We start from the raw sequence: 25,250 nt of genomic DNA on the forward strand, positions 1-25,250 counted from the left end.
AGGGCTGAATTTTATGCAAGGGGTCCCACGCTGGACCGGAAAGGTGAGAAGCAACCCACCTCGACAATTTGCCGGACCCCTGGCTACATTTTACGGCACTGAGGCAGTAAACTGCTGGCACCAGGGTCCCCATCCCTTTAATGATGGGGATCCCACCTCCAAGATCGATCAGAAGGCTGGCAGCTCAGCAATCTCAGCAGCACCGTCAGGAACAGTGGCTACTGCTGGTACTACAGCAGGATCAGGAGCAGTGTTGAAGGCCTGGAGTGAAGGTAAGCAGGGCCAGCTCGCCACGGGCCACAGATTGCCCAAGCAGGACAGCACCCCCACCCCAGCCCACAGGGAGGTCACCAGGTTTTACTGGGTGGCCTCCCCACATGGCAGACGGACCCCCCCCTGCTGCTGGTTAAATTCCAGCAGCAGTGGGAAGAGGCCTTTAAGTGGCCATTAATTTGCCATTAATTGATTACTTAAAGGCCTCAATTGGCCTTTGGATGGGAAGGGCATCCTCGGCCTTCCCCACCCCGAGCAAAATTCAGTGGTGTCAGGAAGGTGACGCACATGCCAACCCTTGCCTTCCCTCATTTTTTTATGGGTGCCCCTGCCTCCCAGCCAGTCCCTAAAAGGCTGATAAAGTTCAGCCCCTAGAGTCATTATGGCAAAGAAAGAGGCCATTCAGCCCATCGAGTCCATGCTGGCAATCTGTAGAGCATTCCAATTCGTTACATTCCTCCACTATATCCCCATAGTCTTAGAAGTTTAGTTCTCTCAAGTGCCCATCCAATATCCTTTTAAAATCATTCATCATCTCTGCTTCCACCACCCTCGTAGACAGCAAGTTCTAGGTCATTACTATTCGCTGCGTAAAAAAAGTTCTTCCTCACATCCCTCATGCATCTCTTGCCCCAAACCTTGGGCTGGATTTTAAAGAGCCCTCAACATCAGGATCCGTGGGGGTGGGGGTGGGGGAGGGTCTGAAGATGGCCCTGGATGAGGCCCTCGACGCCAGTAGGGCCCAGCCTGAACCTCCCGGCGGTGACCGGGCACTATGGCGGGCCCCCCCCCCCCCCCCCAGCCGCTTGTCGACAGGACAACAATCATCATATGCAAATGAATAAAATTATAGATTTGCATGCACTAACTCTTAATCTTGATGGTCCGCCTCGATCGGCGGCCGGCTCTCCCATGCCTTCAGATCCCCGTCCGGGGAAATGAGGCGCTACACTGCTGGGAAGGGGGGAGGAGGTAAGTATATCAGTGCGGGCGGGTGGGTGGGGGAGGGGGCGGGGTCAAATAAACAAATAAGTGTCATGGGTGTAGAGGATGATGGGAAGGGTTGTACTTTAAACTTTATGCAGTTTGGGACGGGTTCAGATGTTACAGTTAAGTGTTTTGGAGAGAAGGGCAAATAGTTACTTTAAGTGTTATTGGGGGATGTAGAGGGGCAAAAGAAATGTATTAATTTAATTTTATTTAATCTGTCTTCAAATATTCAAATAAGCTGGTAGGGCTGACAGCTCTTTAAAAATGGCGACAGCTCGTCCCCTCCACGTGATTGGTGGGGGTGGGGGGGGGTTGGTCCATACCAGCTGTTTAAATGAGCTGCCACGCTTGAGATTGCGGCAGCAAGATCAGTGGTGAGCTCATAAATTCCAGCCCCTTAAATTTGTTCCCCCTGGTCTTGCACTGTCAGCGAATGTGAACAGTTTTTCTTCATCTGCCTTATCCAGATCTATCATAATCTTTTATACTTCTTTCAAATCTTCCCTCAATCTCCTTTGCTCTAAGAAGAGCAACCCAGCTTCTCCAACCTAACCTGGTAAGCAAAATTTCCTCATCCCTGGAGCCATTCTGGTAAATCTCTGCACCCTCTCAAGGATCCTCACATCCTTCTTAAAGTGTAGTGTCTAGAATTGGGTGCAGTACTCTAGTTATGGCCTAACCAGTGCTGTATAAAGATTTAGCATAACCTCCCTGCTTTTGTACTCAGCACCTCTGTTTATGAAACCCAGATACCATATGCTTTATTAGCTAATGTCTCAGTGTATTCTCCCACCTTCAAAGATCTATGCATACTCTTTAAAATTGTGCCAATTAGTCTATATTGTTTCTCCTTATTCCTTCTGCCAAAATGCAACACTACTCTATATGAAATTCCATCTGCCTCTTGTCTGCCCATTTGGTTAGCCTATCTATGTCATCTTGCAGTCAAATGGTATAATCCTCACTGAGTGCCACACCTCCAAGGTTGGTATCATCGGCAAATTTTGAAATTTTACTCTGTATTCCAATATCGAAGTCATTTATCAAAAGAAGCAGAGGTCCTAGCACTCATCACAATTGAATTTCTGTGAGGGGTCCTAAAACAGACTTTAGGTCTCCACTTTATATTTACTTGACCAGTTAAATGACAAGTGTGGGGCAATTTTGCCCTTTGGGTCAAATGGGGTTCACAACACTATATGTGTGGGAAACAGTCACACGGCAGTGATTTTTCCCTAAATTGACCAATTAGTGGCCTGAGGGTGGGCTTGCCATCCAATTAAGGACAGTGGATGGGCTCTTGAAGCTGGAGGGCCAATAGGAGGCCCTCCAGCAATGAAGAAGCAGCAGCTTGCAGTTCAGGTAAGGCAGAGAGAGGGTACCCCCATGTTGAGTTGCCCTCTCTCCAACTTTTAAAGTTTTAAATTTTAAAATGCTCTCAGCAGCTGGGCCACCATTGTGGAGGAGGAAACCTTCCACAGGGTGGCCTGTGGCCACAGGTGTGGCTAAGCAGGCGGGGAGGACCTCAAAGCCTATTTGGAGCACTGGCCCCCGGGTCTGCCACCAGCAGGCTGCCTCCAGACAGCTGGCCTCATCACAATGCCTCAGGGTCCAGAGGCAGACTGGAAAATTCTACTCAGCCTCTGACAATGGGACTTAAATGGCCTTTTAAATACCCTTAATTGGCTAAATGGCCCGGGGACTGGATAGCTCCGGCAAACCGGCACACTGGTCGATGGTGTAAGTTTTCACAGCTGGCTGCCTCCACACTCATCCCCATCGGGGCCTAAAAATCTTTCCCGTGGTTTCAGTGTAACAGATGTCATGGTTGAATTGCTGACCATAGCAAAATAAGAAACGTATGAAATTCTAGAATTTAGCCCATGCTTTGTTTCTAATGTAAGCATTAAACCTTAAGAGATTCCCCAACATTATTCCAGTTTAGGAACTGAGCCATACAGACTACAAGTTTGAAAAAGATTGGGAAAGGGGCAGGTGTCCTTGTACACTAGTCGCTGAAAGCAAGCAATTAGGAAGGTGAACGGTATGTTGGCCTTCATTGCAAGAGGATTTGAGTACAGCAGCAAGGATGTCTTACTGCAGTTATACAGGGCCTTGGTAAGACCACATTTGGAGTATTGTGTGCAGTTTTGGTCTCCTTATCTGAGGAAGGATGTTCTTGCTATGGAGCGAGTGCAAAGAAGATTGAGTAGGCTGATTCCTGGCATGGCAGGATTGACGTATGAGGAGAGATTGGCCTTTATTCACTAGAGTTTAGAAGAATGAGCAGGGATCTTATAGAAACCTGTAAAATTCTAACAGGACTAGACAGGCTAGATGCAGGGAGAATGTTCCTGATGGCTGGGAAGTCCAGAACCAGGGGTCACATTCTCTTGGATATGGGGTATGCCATTTAAAACCGAGATGAGGAGAAATGTCTTCACTCAGAGAGTGGTGAACCTGTGGAATTCTCTACCGCAGAAGGCAGTGGAGGCCAAATCATTAAATATATTCAAGAAGGAGATAGATCTATTTCTTATGCCAAAGAGATCAAGTGATATAGGGAGAAAGTGGGAACAGGGTACTGAATTAGACGATCAGCCATGATCTTTTTTGAATGGCGGAGCAAGCCCGAAGGGCCAAATGGCCTACTCCTGCTCCTATTTTCTATGTTTTTTTTTAAGTTCTCAGATTTGATTCCTGATCTGTGCTGAGTTAGCTGGTTTCAGTCAGCTGTATGGCAAAAATTAATTACTTTTCTCTAATTAATTGTTTATTGGATTGCTTCTTTCATTCACATCACACACAGGATTAAAATTGGTTACTGCTAACTATTTCTGCAGTTTTCAGAGAAGATGCATTCTCCTGGCTGGGGAATCTAGAACATAGGGTCACAGCCTCAGAATAAGGATTTGGTCATTTAGGATTGAGATGAGGAGAAATTCAGTCAAAAGGTTGTGAATCATTGGAATTCTCTAACCCAAAGAGTTGTAGATGCTCAGTTGTTGAGTATATTCAAGACAGAGGTCAATAGACTTTGGGTATGAAGAGAATTAAGGGATATGGGGATGGTACTGGAAGGTGGAGTTGAGGTAGAAGATCAGCCATGATCTTGTTGAATGGCAGAGCAGGCTCAAAAGGCCAAAGGGCTTACTCCAGCTCCTATTTCTTAAGTTCTTCTGTACATTGCAGTTTAGTATGCCAAATCCTTAATCTGCATGAATCATTGCTGCCACTGTCCTTGGGTGGCTGGGGCCCTGTCTTAGTTGATTGTCGGTGCTTGGAACTGATATATTCTGTTATAAGCACCCAGTGGAACTGTTTAAGTAATTATTTATTTGGCAGTTACATTTTTGTGGGCAAACATAGTTTTGAATCCTGTGTAGTTATGTGAAATACAGATTTAATTTTTGTTAAAAGAATATCTTGAAAGAAATTGGAACTGTAACTTGCACAGTTTTGCATGAAGGCTGCAGTTAGTTTGAAGAAAGCAGAGAAAAAAAAGCCAGTTAGAATCTCTGTGAAGCTATAATAATGTCAGAATTAAAGGAACTGTGTTTCAAGGGTCAATTTAATGTAAGGTGTCAGCCCAACACACTGGTAGTACTTTCGCTTCTAAGATGAAAATTATGGGTCCAGGCCCTACAGCATGGATTTGAATGCCTAATCTATGCTAACAATTCAGTACAATAGTGAGGGAGTGCTGCACTATTGGAGATGCTGTCTCTCAGATGAGGCAGTAAACTGAGGCTCTCGGGTGGCAGTAAATGACAGTAAGTGGTAGAAGAAGAGGAGAGTTTTCCCAATGTCTTGGTCACCATTTATTCCTCAACCAACTTAATGAATACAGATTATCTGATTATTTATGCCATTGGCAACAACGTTTGCCAACATAACAACAGTGGGTCCACTTAAAAAGTACTTAAAGTGAAGCACTTAAGGAGACTGTGAACGATGCAAAGAGTCATTTACACCACAGAGGAGGCTATTCAGCCCATCGAGTCCATGCCAGCTCCACAGAGCTACTCAGTCCCAATCCCCCGCTCGATCCCCATAGCCTTGAAAGTCTATTTCTTTCAAGTGGCCCTCCAATTTCTCCTGGAAGTCATTGATTGTCTCCGTTTCAACCACCCATGGGCAGCAAGTTCTCGGTCATTACCACCTGCTGCGTAAAAAAAGTTCTTCCTCATATTCTCCCTGCATCTCTTGCATAGGAGAAATGGAAAGGAATATTGGGTGTACAGCAGCGTAAGGAGAGAGCCAACTGTGTAACAGCCCCGACAACCAACTTTACCTGCAACGCCTGTGGAAGAGTCTGTCATTCTAGAATTAGCCTTTATAGCCACTCCAGGCGCTGCTTCACAAACCACTGACCAGCTCTAGGCGCTTACCCATTGTCTCTCGAGACAAGGAGGCCAAAAAGGAATGACAGGCAGCTGATTTGCTACAGTCCATTTCGTGCTTTCCACTAAAGTTTACCCTCAGGGGATCTCACCTTCTGTTGTTGACACGGTACATTCCTGATCTCGTTCATGTTATTAGGAACAGGTGTTTTTATTTTCCCTTAAATATTTTGACTTCAATATAATGTACTGCAAAGAGTGTAATCATCTAAGTAGAGCTTTTTAGTAAAAGTGCATACATTATTGATTTACAATTGTGTTTTTGTAGAATATTTTACTGACCTGAGAGGTCGCAGTGAGGATGATCCAGCCCTTCGCTGGGAATTTTATGGAAGCTCTGCATGTGGTGAGTACTGAAATATTTCTATAATTACTTATAAAGAAAAGATGAAGAACCTAAGAAGGCAAGTTGGCTCATCAAGCCTATTCTCTTTATCAGTCATATACAGTGTGCCTATTGTGGATCCTACTCATTCCAAATAATCAATTTTCAAAGTTTTTTTTCTCAACACAGTTAGCTTGATGAAAATCCAATTGAATGCACAATAATTGCAGTCTAACATAACTATGACCTATATTTTGCACTTGTTATTTTATGGTTGGCATTAACCTGTTTAAAATAAATGTATAAGACTGGCATTAAAATGACACATTAGAAAATCTATTCTGATATACATCATCCTATTCAACTTTGATTGCATCTAAAACTACTTCCTAGTGAATTATTATTACAAAAATATTGAGAATCTAGTATAGCACATGATAGAGATAATATTGAATAGAATTAGATAGACTTACAGCTGATGCAGTTTATTTGAGCAGCTGAGTAAACTGGACAAAGTGTGTCCACACAAACCAATACAAAAGAATCTCAGGAAACCAAAAATTATAAATATCTCTGTCACTGAATACATCTCTTATTCATTTCTTTCCAGTTGCCCCGTATGCTTCTACCCTACTCCAGCACCTCACTCCTTACAAAAACATAATTTCTAATTCGCCATGAGCAATGCCATTGGAGATCCCACTGTATATATTATAGATAGATAGGTTTGTCCATTAAATTGGCCTGAATTTTAACAACATGACCCGCTGTGAGCAGGGGTGTGCGGGGGCTGGTAAGGCATGGGGAATCCAGAGGTTGGGATTCCCCTGCATGCTGTGCAGTTTTAACTCAACAATGTATGTGATGCCACATGTATCGGCTCCCGCCCAGAAGGAAAACTGATTGACAGGTTTGGCTTCCCTTGGACAGGGAGCAGGTAGATGGAAGCTGCAAGACAAGGTGAGTCCGCGTCCAGGGCAGGGGCAGTCTTGGCGGAGTGGAGAGGGTTCAATGGGGGAGGAGTTGCCAATCCCTAGGGAGTTGGAGGCCTGGCTGTGGTGGGTGGAGGAGGGGGCACAGATGATTGGAGGCCTGTGGGTGGCGGGGATGGGATCAGAGGTCTTACATACCAGGAACGGAAGGCCGAGAGGGTTTCGGAGACCTGAGGGTGGGGTGAGGAGGTTGGTTGCCTTGTGTGGAAGGTCAGGAGGGCGCTCAGGCAGGCAAGTTGAATCCAGCAGGTAGGTGTAAAGGCATTCACCTTTTGGATCCAAAGCCCTCATCTGGATGTAGCTAACGGGTTTCCTGAGGTTCAGAGAGTCAAAAACAGCTGGGAAGCAGAGCATTTCAGCCCAGAAAGATGGCAGGAAAATTATTAACACTGAACCAGTCAGAGCAAAGGAACAGATTTGATTTGTATGGTTACACCGCATTTTGAGCACACTCGACTAGACTGGATGCATAATTCCACAATAAGTGCCCAGGCGATATCTGTTTTGCAAATTTATTTACAGCATGTAAAGTAGGAATCATTGTGTAACTTGAATTTTGTGAAGTTATAGACTGTAACGACTGCACGTTTTAAAATTACTTAATTCTTTCGGTATCATTTGAAGTATGATTTCTTCAGGAGATTTTTGAGTGTTTGTAGTGGAGGTCAACTCTGAACTATGCAATTTGCTTATAGCTTGTATTGACCTCTGCTTTGCACTTCTAGATCCTGTGTCACCACTGGCAAGACTAGTTTCAGAGTTTTTTCTACTTTGGAAAATACTTCCAACAGAATGTTGTGAGAAAAATATAAACTGCTTTGATCAATTTTTTTATGTTACGAACCAATCTTGAAATCTTATAGTAACCTGTTTGCGTTCAAGTGGCATAAGCTTGAATGTCAGGGAGGTTCATAATGCAGTTTACTCTTTACAAATGTGTGGAAATTATTACCTCGGAATGTGTGAACTTGAGGAGGGTGCTAAATTATACGACTATTTGAAAATGTCTAAGACTTCCTGTGTCAAACAATGGGCTGAACGGTGGCAAGCACATGATGTGCGTCGTGGAGCCGCCGCGATATTTCGCCCAGGGTAGCTCATTAACATGGAGTGAGCGGACGGCCAGTCCCCAATGCCATAGAGGGGACAGGCACACCATCCCCGGCAACGGTGTCTGCACCACTGGGTAGGCGTGGCGCCATTTTTAAAGGGCTTCAAGCCCTTCACTTACATATAAATTTTTAAAGTGACAAGTTTTCCAATACGTTAAAACAAAATTTAATTCACAGTCCCACCCCCCCCAATGAATAATCCACATATTATTTGTCCTACCCCCCCCCCCCCGCCCCATACCCGCCAAAAAAGTAAATTTTTGATCACGACCTTCCCCCCCCCACTCCCCCCCCCCCGAACGTTCTTTGCTTTAACCTTCAACCGCTTCCCACCATCCCCTCCAGAAATGGTGTCTTTTTATGCTGCACCCCCCCCCCCACCCTCTCCCAGCGGCCCCCCAGCCCTGAAAAATTCACTGCTCCCCTTTCCCCACCAGTGTCACGCCTCAGATCTCTGAACGGAGATCCGAAGGGGCGGGAGTTCCTGCCACCGGCTGGAATATTGGTATGGGGCGGCCGTCGGGACAAGGTAAGTATTTATGCATTGATTTAAATTTATTTAAATATTTAAATGAAGGCCTTGCTGATGCTGGAAAAGTGGGGCGGGGCCTTCCCAGCATTGAGGCCCATGGCAGGCCTCGCCCAGATGTATTTTCCAGGCCCCCTTCCACGACCCCCGATATAGCGGGGCTGGTAAAATTCAGCCCAGTAATTCACTTGGCAATTGTTAATAAGGTGTAAAGTAATTTATACTAGTCCATCTGTGGATGAGAGTCAAAAATTTCAAGGGGATAACTTTTTGCATGGTATCTTGCTTAATTGTACCTTTTTTTAAAAATTTCCTACAAGTACTTAACTTAAAAGCAGAACCAAAGGATGATAACAATGGGCACAATTTCAAAATTTGCAAATGATATGAAACTTGGAAGCATTGCGAACTGTGAGGAGGATAGTGTAGAATTTCAAAAGGACATTGACAGATTGGTGGAATGGGCGGACAAGTAACAGATGCAATTTAATGCAGAGAAGTGTGAAGTGATTCATTTTGGTAGGAAGAGATATTTTTGCGGAGAGACAATATAAAATAAAGGGTACGATTCTAAAGTAGGTGCAGGAGCAGAGGGACCTGGATGTATATGTGCATAAATCATTGAAGGTGGCAGGACAGGTTTAGAGAGCAGTTAATAAAGCATTCAGCATCCTAATTAGTAGGGGCATAGAGTCCAAAAGCAAGGAAGTAATGTTAAACATGTATAGAGGCATTCAAGAAGGAATTGGATTGATATCTGAAAAGGAATAATGTACAGGGCGATAAGGAGAAGGCAGGGGGAGTAGCACTACATAAATTGCTCCTTTGGAGAGCTAGCGCAGACACAATGGGCCGAATGGCCTCCTTCTGTGCTGTAACAATTCTGTGGTTCTGTGAATATTAATGACAGATCATTTCAGTGCACCAACAAAAATCTGATTCGTGCAAACTCCATAAGTAATGGAATGATTAAGTCTTATATGCTCTGTAAAGTATCATGTTTCATATGAAACATAAGAAAATGAAGGACAAGAGAAGAACACTTTACATTTAATGCACATCTTTAGCTCTCCCATTAGATTACTCTACTCTGAGTCCATATTATTTGTGTTAGAGTAAGTAGAATTGAACATAATATTCCAAGTGTGACATGACCAGTGAAATGTAAAGCCTTTGCATAAACTCAAAATCACTCGGTAGGCTTAGAAGAAGAAAAGCCTTCAGCCCATTTGCTGTCATTCTATACAAATACCAAACCCATCATCTTCCCATTATAATATCAAGCTGTTACTTACATGTATTTAGTGCCCAAGGCTCAACCACCCTTTCTGGTAATGTGTCGATGAATTGTTAGCAAATAAAATGCTCCCTTTCATGGGGATGGTATGGTTAAAAAGCTCCTGAATATCATTTGCGAGCCTAATATGTAATTTTTCTTACATTTGGCCATAGGTTTGTGTAACCTTTACAGAATTGTCTAACATTGTGGTATTTACCATCTTCCAAGTTGATAGAAGATGTAGTGGGCAGCCTAGGTATTCCCAAACAGATTACCATAATTAAGGTTAATTAAATTCATAGAACAGTTACAGCACAGAAGGAGGCCCTTCAGCCCGTTGTGTCCATGCCAGCTCTCTGCAGGAGCATTTCATCTAGTCCCATTACCCCACCCTTTCCCTGTAGCCCTGCAATTTTTTCTCTTCTGGGATTTATCCAATTCCCTTTTGAAAGCCTGATTGCATTTGCCTCAACCACACCCTCAGGTAATGCATTCCAGATTCTAACCACTCACTGCTTTTTAAAAAAAGCTTTTCCTCATGTTGCCATTGGTTCTTTTGCCAATATCTGTGTCCTCTGGTTCTCTACCCTTCTGCCAGTGGGAAAAGTTTCTCTCTATCTACTCTGTCTAGACCCCTCATGAGTTTGAACACCTATCAAATCTCCTCTCAACCTTCTCTAAGGAGAACAACCCCAACTTCTCCAATCTATCCATGTAACTGAAGTCCCTCATTCCTGGAACCATTCTCGTAAATCTTTTATGCACTTTCTCTAAAGCCTTCACATCCTTCCTAAAGTGGGATGCCCAGAATTGGACACACTACTGGCAGGGTAGGGTTCCTGAAGAACCAAGACAGCATGGAGTGGGCTTCGCCATCAGAAACTCTTTGCTCAGCATGATAGAGCCACCTTCAAATGGCTCGGAATGCATACTGTCCATCCGACTGCTCACTGCCTCTGGCCCGCTACACCTACTCAGCATCTATGCTCCAACACTCTGCTCCCCACCTGAAGTTAAAGACTAGTTCTACGAGAAACTCCATAATATCATTAATAGCATTCCTAATACCAAACATTTGTTCCTGCTGGGGGACTTCAATGCCAGGGCTGGGGCTGACCATGACTCATGGCCCTCCTGCCTTGGACGCTATGGCATTGGAAGGATGAATGAGAATGGACAGAGACTGCTGGAGTTGTGTACTTACCACAACCTCTGCATCACCAACTCATTCTTTCATACTAAACCCTATCCAAATCACACGCAGCTTCCACAGTACGGACTGCGACACCGAGCATTCCCTGGTGTGCAGCAAAGTTAGACTCAAACCAAAGAAGCTACATCACTCCAAGCAGAAGGGCCGCCTGCGCATCAACACTAACAGCATTTCTTATCCACAGCTGTTACATAAGTTTCTAAATTCACTTGAAAAAGCCCTTCAAAACACTCCTGCAGGGGATGCAGAGACGAAGTGGGTCCACATCAGAGATGCCATCTATGACTCAGCAATAACCACCTTTGACAAACGTGAGAAGCAGAATACAGACTGGTTTCAATCTTACTTTGAAGAGCTGGAACCTGTCATAGCTGCTAAGCGCACTGCACTGTTGAACTGCAAGAAAGCCCCCAGTGAGTTAACATCCGTAGCACTTATAGTAGCCAGAAGCGCTGCACAAAGAACAGCCAGTCGCTGTGCAAATGACTACTGGCAACACCTATGCAGTCATATTCAGCTGGCCTCCGACACCGGAAACATCGGAGGAATGTGTGATGGCATTAAGAGAGCTTTTGGCCAACCATCAAGAAGATCGCCCCCCCTCAAGTCTAAATCAGGGGAAACGATCACTGACCAACGCAAGCAAATGGACTGCTGGGTGGAGCACTACCTAGAACTGTACTCCAGGGAAAATATTGTCACTGATACCGCCCTCAATACAGCCCAGTCACTGCCTGTCATGGATGAGCTGGACGAACAGCCAACAAAATCGGAGCTCAGTGATGCAATTGATTCTCTAGCCAGTGGAAATACCCCTGGAAGAGACGGCATTATCCCTGAAATAATCAAGAGTGCCAAGCCTGCTATACTCTCAGCACTCCATGAACTGCTTTGCCTGTGCTGGGATGTGGGAGCAGTACCACAGGACATGCGCGATGCCAATATCATCACCCTCTATAAGAACAAGGGTGACCGCGGTGACTGCAACAACTACCGTGGAATCTCCCTGCTCAGCATAGTGGGGAAAGTCTTTGTTCGAGACGTTTTAAACAGACTCCAGAAGCTGGCTGAGCGTGTCTACCCTGAGGCATAGTGAGGCTTTCGAGCAGAAAGATCCACCATTGATGTGCTGTTCTCCCTTCGCCAGCTACAGGAGAAATGCCACGAACAACAGATGCCCCTCTACGTTGCTTTCATAGATCTCACCAAAGCCTTGGACCTCGTCAGCAGATGTGGTCTCTTCAGACTACTAGCGAAGATCGGATGTCCACCAAAGCTACAAAGTATCATCACCTCATTCCATGACAATATGAAAGGCACAATTCAGCATAGCGGTGCCTCATCAGACCCCTTTCCTATCCTGAGTGGCGTGAAACAGGGCTGTGTTCTCACACCTACACTGTTTGGGATCTTCTTCTCCCTGCTGCTCTCACATGCGTTCAAGTCTTCAGAAGAAGGAATTTTCCTCCACACAAGATCAGATGGCATGTTGTTCAACCTTGCCCGTCTTAGAGCGAAGACCAAAGTACGGAAACTTCTCATCAGGGAACTCCTCTTTGCTGACGATGTTGCATTAACATCCCACACTGAAGAGTGTCTGCAGAGACTCGTCGACAGGATTGCGGCTGCCTGCAACGACTTTGGCCTCACCATTAGCCTCAAGAAAACGAACATCATGGGACAGAATGTCAGAAATGCTCCATCTATCAATATCGGCGACCACGCTCTGGAAGTGGTTCAAGAGTTCGCCTACCTAGGCTCAACTATCACCAGTAACCTGTCTCTCAATGCAGAAATCAACAAGCGCATGGGGAAGGCGTCCGCTGCTATGTCCAGACTGGCCAAGAGGGTGTGGGAAAATGGCGCACTGACACGGAACACAAAAGTCCGAGCATTTCAAGCCTGTGTCCTCAGTACCTTGCTCTACGGTAGCGAGGCCTGGACAACGAATGTCAGTCACGAGCGACGTCTCAACTCATTCCATCTTCGCTGCCTCCGGAGCATCCTTGGCATGAGGTGGCAGGACCGTATCTCCAACGCAGAAGTCCTCGAGGCGGCCAGCATCCCCAGCACATACACCCTACTGAGCCAGCGGCGCTTGAGATGGCTTGGCCATGTGAGCCTCATGGAAGATGGCAGGATCCCCAAGGACGCATTGTACAGTCAGCTCGTCACTGGTATCAGACCCACCGACCGTCCATGTCTCCACTTTAAAGACATCTGCAAACGTGACATTGATCACAAGTCATGGGAGTAAGTTGCCAGTGATCGCCAGAGATGGTGAACAGCCATAAAGGCGGGGTTAAAGTGTGGTGAGTCGAAGAGACTTAGCAGTTGGCAGGAAAAAAGACAGAAGCGCAAGGAGAGAGCCAACTGTGTAACAGCCCCGACAACCAATTTTATCTGCAGCGCCTGTGGAAGAGTCTGTCACTGTAGAATTGGCCTTTATAGCCACTCCAGGTGCAGCCTCACTAACCACTGACCACCTCTAGATGCTTACCCATTGTCTCTTGAGACAAGGAGGCCAAAGAAGAAGACGACGACTCCAGTTGAGGCTGAACCAGTGTTTTATAAAAGTTCTTTATAATCTCCTTGGTTTTGTAGTCTGTGCCTTTATTTGTAAAGCCCAGGAAACCATATTCCTTTTTAACCACTTTTTCAGCCTGCCCTGCCGCCTTCAACAATTTGTGCACATATACCCCCAGGTCTTTATGTTCCTGCCTCCCCTCATTCTTCCTACCAAAATGTATCAATTCACAGTTCTCTGCATTAAATTTCATCTGCTACGTGTCCGTCTATTCCACCAACTTGTCTATGTCCTCTTGAAGTCCATCACTGCCCTCCTCACAGTTCATAATACTTCCAAGTTTTATATGTCATCTGCAAATTTTGAAGTTGTACCCTGTACACCCAAGTCTGGGCCTTTAACATAGATCAAGAAAAACAGCGGTCCTAGTACTGACCCCCAGTGGGGAACCCCAATGTATACCTTTCTCCATCCCAATAAACAACTGTTCACCACAATTCTGTTTCCTATCACTCGTCCAACTTTGTATCCATGCAGCCATTGTCCATTTTATTCCATGAGCTTAAACTTTGTTGACAAGCTTGTTATGTGTCACTTCATCAGATTTGGAAGTCCATATACACCACCACAACACCCCTCCCATCCGTTATCTAATCAAAAAACTCAATCAAGTTAGTTGAACATCCAGGCTCACTTGCATCAGACTGATCGCTGGAGCAACTGTTCCCACTGGATGCAGAAAGGTAGTAGCAGTGGATGATGGCTGCAGTCCACTTTGTAGCCTAAAGATTCAATTTTGATCCAACTAAAGCTTTAACGAGGTATAGCGATTGCAGGATCACTATTACCCAGGGTGGATTGTTAGGCTGGACTACATTAATGCAGTGTCGCATTAGTTTTAGTTTTGTGAGTGACTCACTCTATTTATGGAATCTGCTTTTAAGTTATTTATGTGAGGGAAAAAAAAATCAGAAAAATTAGCCCTAAAAATAACAAGAACCTTTGTTTCACCAATGCCAAAAGTCCCAGAGCATGCACAGCATGTTTGATGTTGGATGGTATATTGTTAGTATTTTTTCTGCCTGGATTTTAAAAGTCTCATCCTTGTTTTTATAAATCGCTTTATGGCCTTGTGCCTCCCTAACTCTGCAATCTCCTTCAGCCCTACAATTTCCACCAGCCTCCCACCCCAATCTCTGCACTCCACAAATGCTGGCCTGGTGAGCATTCCCATTTTTAATTACTCCACCATTGATGGCCATGCCTTCAGCTGCCAAGGCCCTAAACTCTAGAATTCCCTCCCTATATCTCTCTGCCTCTCTTCCTCTCTTTCCTCAAGTCACTCCTTAATACCTTGCTATTTGACCAAGTTTTGGGTCATCTGGCTTAATATTTGGCTTGGTGTCAAATTTTGTTCCATAATTCTGCTGTGAAGTTGGGATGTTTTATTACATTAAAGGTTTTATATAAGTGCAAGTTATTGTTGGTAGAAAGCTCTCAAGACATTGTCATTTAGTATGGTATCAGTCTCCTTTTTATTGTCATATTCAACTCTATACAGTTCCCATAGGAATTTAACTGGTCTCTTGCTTTTAATAGTAATGGAAGAATTATTGACATTATGTTTTATTTCTGCTGTTAATCCCTTTCCAGTTTTCTCTCGACACCCCAGTCTCTTTTGTAATCTGCTTCTGTATAATCTTTTGCTCGGCCAATGTTAACTCTTCTCCCCATCTGTCAGAGTTTTGCAAAAAACATTTTCCTAATCTTTTCTTTACCTCTCCTCCTGATTCAAAATATTTTTAAAATTACTTTAGTACAACATAGGCAAAGTTATGTTTTTTTTCCTACATGTGCCTTATACTGTCCTTGTCATAGTTTGAGTTTCCCCATTTTAATGTGGTTATAGTAACAGGACAGTTTCCATGGAAAGGCCCAAGCTTCTATGATATGAAACTTATAAACCTCATATTTGGAATGAAAGAGTTGTCATACCACAGAACTCATAATTACACTATGTTAAATTGCAATCTAAATTCTTGCATAAATCTTTTGCATCCTCTGACTCTACTGCTTTTCTTTTGGTATTTTCTGCAAATTTGCCATGCTTATATTTGATTGCAATATCCAGGTAATTAATGTATATTAGAATTAACACAGAACCCCATGAAACTCCACTCAGCACCCACTTGCACCACTCTTGACATTAATGCTGTCACAGCTAATCATTATTTTTTTATGTCAAGGTGATTGTTTCTAATTGAATCAGAGGTCCCAAGTACTGATCCCTGACACTTATCACTAACCCTAACTCTTAACACTAATCCCCATTTTGGCATTATCCTTCTAGAAGCTACACTGTGCTTCCTTTTTAGTGAACTCCCTGTCCAATCCCATTTTTCTACATAGGATTCCTATATCTTTTAACTTAATTAGAAATCTTTCATGTGGGGCTTTATGAAAAAGATTCTGAAGAGCCATTTTAAACATTATAGGCCATATCATAGGAGGGTGCTCTAGAAGTGTTTTCTCCTGAATTTGCTTTTAAAATCAAAATCAGATTTAAATATTTTATCAGGACAGTTGGGATGTGTCATTCCTGCACTTTTTTATTATTCAGATTTCCAGCATTTGCCATATTTGTTCTTTTTATTTGCCTCTTAACTTACCAAAAACTGAAGGAGCTGGTAAGTTTTGTCATCAGTATAGCCTGTGTGTAAGAGTAGAAGCAAATACCAATGGTCACAGGTATGGGCAGTGCTGGCTTGAGGACAGGAGTGCACCTCAAGAGATATATTGGATGTTAGCCCTGACAAGGATTGCTCAGTTTTTTTTCTTGTAACTATGGAAATAATATTAGGCTATTCAAATAATCTTTTTACATTACTTGTAAAGCTGATTGCATATAGTTGTCTAGACTTAATGATTCTATTTGAACTTTTCAGAGCAGGACAAGGAGACTGTTTGTAACATTTTGGCAAACCCCCCTGGCCTTGATGAAGAGGGAGATGAAGATACCAATTACTTTGTATTTGAGTTTTCAGACAAACCTCTTCTTACATGTTACAATATACAAGCTTCCCTTTCTCACGGGTAAGAGTTGGATTCTAAGTCAACATAGTTCAGAAAATAATAGAAATTTAAATCCATTGACATGTCAGATTTAGTGATGCTTTGGTTTAAAATATTGGTCTTTCATCATTGGGACAGGTTAAGGAAGGGTGGGGTGGGGGTGGTTGGGTTAAGGGTGGGTGGGAGGGCAACCTAGAATAGGTAAGGGCCAAGGTAGCCATGTACTCCTGGCCCACAAGGAACCTTTAAAAGTCAAAAATTGAACTCTCCTTGGCATTCTGTGGCCAGGATCCAGTCCACCACGGCTTTAGTTGGCGGTTTCGATGCTGCAGGGTCTCATCAGGATTGCAATTAAAATGGTGTGCTTGTTGCAGTGATGTCATGGGACACAACTTTGCCAATTAAATTAAACTTCACTGCTCTAGGGAATGCAGTTTTCACTTGCCTGAATTCAGGTGTTACTTCACTGCTCTAGGGGATGCAGTTTTCACTTGCCTGAATTCAGGTGTTAAGATGAGGGAAAGGAACCTGTCGAGAATGTGGGAGAACCCCCTGCCCCTCTGCCATCTTAACACCCTGCCTGCACTATTCCTGCCAGATAGTGAGGAGTTTGGGAGGGGGGTAACATTTAGCCTTTAATTTTTGTAAAGCAGTCCAGTCTTTTGTTTAATTTCATGGATATTGAACCTTAAATGACAGTAGCATTTCATTGGTTCATATTCCTCTGAATTCAGTTTTTTTCAATGGGGTTCACATGCTTATCAGAGTAACAACATTTTGAGTGTGGTTATATTGGATTGGCTGTGTAACAAAAATGATAATTTGGTGAAATCAAAAACTGACATTGATAGTTCTATTAACCCATGATCACCATGAGTTTAAAAACTCCACTGCTCCACTCCAGGAATATTTCAAGAAATGTATATTTCCAGATCATGTTTTACCATCCATTACTTCAATTCATTGCATTGCTGAATACAATGCCAAAGAACAATTAAGGAGGACTACAGAGATCTGACTTTTGATGTTTATATATAAATTTCAAGAGAGGTGAATGTTAAATTGTTTAATGTATAATTTTGTGGTAATTCTACACCATAGAGATGTACATTTTCAGGTTATTTGATATAGTTATCCTGCATAGTTGTAGAATTATACTTAATGCCACTTTTTTGTTTGTTTGTACAGCCCTTGCAATTGGCTGGTGTTATCCGAAGTTCTCCGAAAATTGAAAATGTCAGTCAGGATTTTTCAATCCCGCTTCCCTCACTTTGAAATAGCTACCATTACTGAGGTAGACTTTTACAAGCAGGTGTCCACAAGCCAGGTACATTTTCAGCTTGGGAACCTCCAGTTCTGCTCCCTGGATGGCAGGATGTCTCTGGAACTGGTACGGTGCGTGCCTGAGTTGTTGGACCTGATTGGTTCTACGGTGGAATTATTAACTGAAGACTGCGAGAAAGTTATTACATTCACAAGGTGAACCAAAATCATGATGGATCGATAAACTATTCCCATCTCAAATAAATAGGGAATGAGTTGAATGGGTACTAGCAGGTGTGTACAGTATGCCAGCCAAGACTTCTGTTGTCTCAAATCAGGCATGGATCAGCCATCCTAATAGAACAGAAAAATAACAGGTCAGTTCTGACCTTATAGTGCAACAGCATAAAGATTGCTGGGATGTTTAAAGGAAGTGTTAAAATATTTTAACAAGGTTCATTAAAATATTTTCTACCCAACTAATTATGTTGAAGTGCACCTAAGTTTGTGATCCATTAACCATGAAAAATAATCAGTAATTCCAATGGATTAATTGATTCTTGTAAAATAATATTTATTCCTGTTCCCACATTTTGCTCATCACTCATCCTTTATTCTCTTTTTAAATAAAGGTATATAACTTTGCTTTATTTTCTGCTCAATTCACCCACTGTCTTGCACCACACATTAGTTTTCGCTGAGGGAACAGGCTGGTGGTCTAGTCACAGACCTTCAAGAACTGCTCTCTCAGCCAGCTGTAAGGAGGTAGCAAGAATGCCTGGCAAATAAGTGTACTTCTCCTCCCGCTCTTCCTCATGTACGCTCTAGCAGGTGTCTTGACGAACTGACATTAGTGAAGCTGAGATCAGGCATTCAGAAGAGCATACAGATTAAACCTGTGTCCAAACATTGTAACATGATGCGCTATTCTGTGTTAAGAAACACAGCTGTGACTTTTTCTTTATAATTCATTTGTGTCTGACTTGCACACAAATAGAACAAAATGGATGTTGATTTTCATTAAATATGAAATGGATAACATTTTTTAAGATCAGGAAACAAGAATTCATTATAACAAAACCTGAAGAACTATATTAACAGTGCCTGAAAGACACAAGTGTCCAATATCTAAATTGAAACTGTTCAGTTTGTAGCAACTGGGCATACAATCGTTCCTAAATATGACATTTAGCACTGATAGAGGATAGAATCATTCACAAAGTAAACAGATTCTTTATCTCAAGCAGTATCTAGAAATTGGATATTTGTACCCTATAAGTAGGGATTTTGACTTTTTTTGTCATAGTTGGGAGTTTTGTGGGTGCTTATATTTTCATGATCAAATGTTATTTTCCAGTTTAAAACCAATCTAAATTAAAATGAGATTTATGAAATGCAAATTGAATACTGAAATGCATGCTGTTTGATGTAAAATTGAAAAGCCCACTGGAGGTTTTGCTAGTTATGATAAATTCGAGCCCATATTACACATTTATACTACTCGCTGTGATGATGCACTTTACTTTGAATGCTTGTGAGTTGCACTTATCACTGACTTTCTGTACTGCTGAAGTTACATGAATTAAAATCAAAGCCACACGAAGGTAGGGAACCTAAAGGCACGCACACAATGTGAAAGCACTTATGTTTAATAAGATAATACAGACATGAAAGTTATCTCCAATGAACTCCAAAACTACTGAAATCAGTATTCACTCCTTGAACTGTAGTGCAAAGACTACACAGAGTGACCAACATTCCATTTTTGCTACTTAAAACAAAATTTTGAGCCAGAACCTGATATTATTTTAGAATAAGCCCATCAACCAAACCACCCAAATTTAAAGAAGGTTAAATTTCATTGTGATATCCAAAGTAGACATTATTTCCGTTTTGAAGTCAATGTGAAGCACTTGGGAGATGCAGAGCTGCAGAAGTAACAGCTTAACTTGAGTCAGGTTGTTGATCTGAATCCCAAGCACATTAAAACCAAACAGTGAGGTAGTCTCACGCTGCTCAGGCTTCACATCATAGTATAACTCCAACTTAGAGTAAAACCAGATTAAAAAATTTATGTACAGTCCCAAATTCAAATTTTAGCTAGCGTGGCTTTGTTCATACATCCTGGATATGCACGCGGTGTTCCTTCGCCATGGCACATTGTATTCAGCAGGTATTAAAGCATCTTAAATACTGGGTATTTATTTTGCCAGCTTTAAACGTTCAGAAGTTGACTGTGTAGTTCAGTAGCATTCCATGCCATTAATACCCCAGTTGTATTACATGTTTGGCAATGGTCAAGCACAATTGTTGACAACAGAAAAATACCAGGTGTTCAGTGTAAGGCTACTGATTTTGCAGTTTGCTGTTGGTAGCAAGCTTACCTAAAAATATGTAGTCTTGCATTGCTGCCACGATACAACCGGTTCACAGACAGCTTTTTAAAAATTTTATGATTTTGTGTAAGTGCAGATACACCAAGCTGTACCATCCCTCACTTTCTCAATAGGTGTGTGATCAAACAATATAAATGGTTGCCTGCTAATATCACAGAATGAATATCACATTCTAGGTTAGGTATAATTGTAACCCTAACCTAATCTAGCATATAATTAAAAAGGCTGAGTGGCTGCAACATGCTATTCCTATTGTGCCTGTAGGTGGTGCTGCTTGAGTTAAATGACTCATTATTTACAGTAATCCTCAATTGATATTATGCAGCAACTCAACTATACTTACAGTGAACTTCCCCTGCCTGAAACCTAGGTGAAAGTAGCTTGAGTGTTTAACTCCTCCACTTCTGTTTCGTTGGTAGATTAAAAAATCAGTGTTCAGTTTAATTTTTCCTTAAGCAATGAATCAGCTTTGCTGAACCACGAATGAAGAGCTTCCCGACCCAAGATCAGCATTTCTCCCAAAATCCCCAGTGATAATGATGTGATGCCCATTCCCTGACTCTTGCATCTCAGAACATGCCCTACCAGTCATTAGCATGACACGAATAATAAGAGCATGAACCAGAATCCCCATGAAACACCAACAGGTCTCCATTGTACTTTGCAGGAGTTTGGCACCTCCCCAACCCCAGCCTTCTCCGTATCATCCATGAACTAGAAGAGGAAATAATGTATCTCCAAGAGGGGCAGTATATCAGACCCACCCTTGTTTCCTCACAAGTCCCATCTTAGTACATGTTGGCCAAGAACTCCCCATCCCCCCTCCTCCCACACCATCACCGGAGTCTCCAGACCTTATAAACCCCACACTTAATGAGCACCATCTTCAGATTCCTCTTGCCATAGGCCCCTCCCCCAACTGAGCAGCATTATTGAATATGCATATCCTCCCTCCCTTACTGAACACTTGGGCCCCAAATCCCTGCCCCGACCTCACACAATGAGCATCATCTTGAACTTCCATTGGCATTGTAACTGTACTCCTAATCTGTACAGGAGCAGCAGTCAGAAAAGAACTCCTTCCCCATTAAGGACTATTCTGGCCTCTTACAATCTACCCCCACCCCAACTTAAATAAGCAACACCTTGCCCTTACAACCCATCCACCCTCCCTCTTTGCTTTCCATTCTCTTGTTCTCTTCTCACTATCCTTCTCCTTGCCTCCTCTCTTCCTCCTCTCTTGTCAACCTCCCACATTTTCTGTCTGCACTTTACTTGCCTTTCCCATTTTACCCTCTCCCCTCACCGCATCCCCCCGGGTCTCTCTGCCTTGGTCCATTTATCCCCCTGTTTCCAAACCTGTTTGACATTGGTCTTGACGTGTGTGTGCAATGCCATTTCCTAACCAGCTCTGCTGCTGGGATGGTATGTAGAAATTGTCATGGAGCCTGTGAATATGTACCCAAATGCTGAGTGGCTTTAACATGCCATTCATACTGTGCCTGTAGGTGGTGCTATGGCAGTCACATTATATGACTCACTATGTACAGTGGTCCTCAGTTAATGTTATGTAAGAGCCCAACATTACTTGCATTGGACTTCCTCTGCCTGAAACTAAGGCGAATGTAGCATGAGTGCTTAACTCCTGAACTCTCGTCTTGGTAGTGCCATTTATCCATCTGACGCTAAATCTAATCTTCAATTAACGCTGGATTTAATACAAATGTCTAGTTACAAAGGATATTTTTAATATGGATAAAAGCCAATTTTCTATAAAAAAAAGAGAAAAATAGAAGTTTAATTTTTATTTGTGCATTTATTTTGAGACTAGCTTAATTGAGTTTATCCATGAGCTTTAGAATTCTCATTAACCCAAAAGAACGCAGAGGTGTCTTTGTGTTGTCATTACTAAGTAAAAGAAGAAAACCTGTCGTTGGAGAAATAATAGTCTTCTCCAAATCACGATTTTATTGTAAATCAGATGAGTTTATGTCTGAAGACTGGCAGGGCCCTTTGCTTGGTTTAAATCAGCTGAGAATATCTTTATTGTTTAGTGTCGGGGTATAGTTGCAGCAAGTCTGGATGGTTCACTGATTGTGTAGTAGGAAACAATCCAAAAATCAAAAGATGTAAAATTAGCACAGAAACCTAAAATCTAATGTCAATAATTTCAAGCCAGTTTTTGTTCAGCTGTCAGCTTCAGCAGCTGCAAATATGTTGCTGGTATGTGCCAACACTAAATAATAGTACGGTCCTTTTTTAATATTGCCCAGCTTGTTAGGTTTCTACCAACAGTGAAAATTTAAACATCAGCTTGGCTGACTGGTGGCGCTCCCACTTTTAAGGTAGAAGGTGTGGGTCAAGACCCACCCTAAATTGTGACCACATAATCTAAACCGACATTTCAGTTGAGTGCTGAGGATTTGTTGCGTTGTTGTAGGTGCTGCCTTTCAAATGAGGTGTTAAACTGCGGCTCCATCTGTCTTTTGAGGTAGATGTAGAAGATACCATGACACTATTTGGCAAAGAATGGAAGAGTTCTGCAGGTGTCCTGGCCAATATTCATCCCTCAATCAGCATCACTAAAACAGATTAAATAGTCATTTCTATCAATTGCTGTTTATGGGATCTTCATGGGTCTTTATAAAAACAATGACTACATTTAAAAAGTAATCAATAGATTTTGAAATGCTTTGGGACATTAAAGGAATTATATAAATGCAAATTCATTCTTATTTAAGCCCTTTGATCAGGTTTTTTATCTGAATTCTGGTCAAAAGATCAAGTAAAATCAGCTACAAATAACACTTGCTTTTTCAGATCAAAGTTTAACAAAATATTCATATCAGAAAATGTTGGTTTAATCAGCAAAGAAATTTTGGTAGAAACATACAATATTGTCAGTAAGTAATAAATGCAAATGCCTTTACAGAGTAGAATGTTCAAAGGAGTTGAGATATACCATTAGCTGCTTCCTCAGCTCGGCTTCTCCTCTAATCCTCACTCTTTTGTCTATGGAACTTAATTCAGCCATCCATACATGATGCAGGAAACTGAACGTGCACCCTGCATTAATATTACACCAAACAAGAAAAGGGATTGTATGTGGTGCACCAGGACAGCCATGTGCCAAATTTGACATTTCCAGACTTTATTGTGTTTAGCCCAAATTTGAAATTCATATATCAAGGGTGATTATCAGAGTTAATCAGTTAACTAAAATCAGCAGGTTTATCTAAACTGAAAACAATTAGTCAACACAATAGAGCCGCCAATATGGTGCCTTTTTCAGTTGGCAAATAAAAAATGTTGCAAAGGCTCAGTCTGCCCACCAATGACCAAGAAAACGCTTGGTTAATGTTTCAGGGATGAGGGATCACATCTAAAACTTTAACCTTTAACAGATCCTTTTCTCTCTCCATTTTTGATCAAGTTGTTGCACAATTCCAGCATTTTTTTCTGTTCAACTTTTCAAGTTCCTTTTTATTTCTACTGTAGGCAATCAGTTGACTACTTTGAATTAAGGGGATTGCCTCTCCCTACTACCAGTGCTGAAATAAGTTCATTCTAAATATGTACGTTTATTCATTTTTATTGTAATTTGACCAAGCGTTTATTGCCATCTAGGTGCTCAAGGTCTGCTGCAATCTCAGTTTATATCCCAGCATTCCTTCTAAGACATGGCACTTCTGTTCAGTAAAACAAGGAACTCAACATGTCGAGATCAAATTCTGCTAGTTAACTGGGTATGTTTTTATTGCAAAATCTCCAGTGAGGTAGCTGAATTTCGGTGCTGCAACTCTGCAGTGAATCTGTTGCAATGTATAGATAAAAGTATTTACCTGTTGAAAACTGCTGCAGTTACCTAAAATAAACTTATAACAAACCAGATGAGGCTACGCCTTCATGTACAAATCCTTCTTGGACATTTATAAGACTGTTCTATGTATATTTTGTACAGTGTTTGATATTGCTATAAGGAGTTGGAACCCTGTTGGTTAACTCTTGGTTTATATAAAGACGTCTGCATTGTTTTGCTGGAAACTAAACCAGTCATTGATGGCTTTTTGAATTCTTCATGTTTATACATTTGTTGTTTATATACACCAGAGTTTTTTGTTGAAAAAGTAAATTATTTAGTTGCCAGCATATTTCATTTTGAAGATTTAACAAATGTATTGTGTTGGTAATATAAGCAATGAGGAACTTAGGTGAAAGTCTGTAGATTGGACTTTTTCAGATTTATTTCTAAGGAGCAGATAGAGAGATGGCCTTGCTGTTTTGTTTACAAGAATTGAGTTGGATTCTGGAATGAATCACAGATCCCATTTATACAGTTATCTGAAATCAACTCCCATTAAACTTATTTGGATTCTTACCCTTTGGTTCAGAGTTGCATTTACTGCAAATACATTAATTTCGGCACTCTTCTATTCAAGGATGCATTTGTTTATAATCACATGTTCCTGCTATTCCTCATAATCAGTAAGGTTCTTGAAATGTTAAGGTCAAGGACCTTCATAGACCATACATTTATTTAGTATACAGTACATGCAATATTATATAAGCATATACTTACAATCACATCAGATGCTGATGATTGGGACTCTAATATGTGACAATTCTGAACTCATAGTCAGGTTGACAGAACAGCTGAATCCAAATTTTTATTACAATTAGCTACTTTTTAATAAAAGCGAAATACTGCGGATGCTGGAAATCTGAAATAAAAACAAGAAATGCTGGAACCACTCAGCAGGTCTGGCAGCATCTGTGGAAAGAGCAGCAGAGTTAACGTTTCGGGTCAGTGACCCTTCGGAACTTTTTAAACCTTTCTCTTATCCCTGCTATGTGACTATCAAGATGTCTCCACATC

General features: G+C 42.1%; 1 protein-coding gene across 7 annotated transcripts in view; it reads left to right on the forward strand.

Annotated features, from left to right (window-relative positions):
- Positions 1-24,737, forward strand: part of LOC137377667 (BCL-6 corepressor-like protein 1) — a 355,666-nt gene extending 330,929 nt beyond the window's left edge. For all 7 annotated transcript variants that reach the window (XM_068047573.1, XM_068047570.1, XM_068047571.1 and 4 more), the window contains 3 exons: positions 5,935-6,012; positions 16,589-16,736; positions 17,904-24,737. In XM_068047573.1, the coding sequence (XP_067903674.1) occupies positions 5,935-6,012; positions 16,589-16,736; positions 17,904-18,198 (521 nt within the window). In that variant the 3' untranslated portion in view covers positions 18,199-24,737. The remainder of the gene's footprint in view (positions 1-5,934; positions 6,013-16,588; positions 16,737-17,903) is intronic.
- Positions 24,738-25,250: the final 513 nt, after the last annotated feature.

This window comes from Heterodontus francisci, chromosome 15 (genome assembly GCF_036365525.1).
Source record: "Heterodontus francisci isolate sHetFra1 chromosome 15, sHetFra1.hap1, whole genome shotgun sequence".
Lineage (NCBI taxonomy): Eukaryota > Metazoa > Chordata > Chondrichthyes > Heterodontiformes > Heterodontidae > Heterodontus > Heterodontus francisci.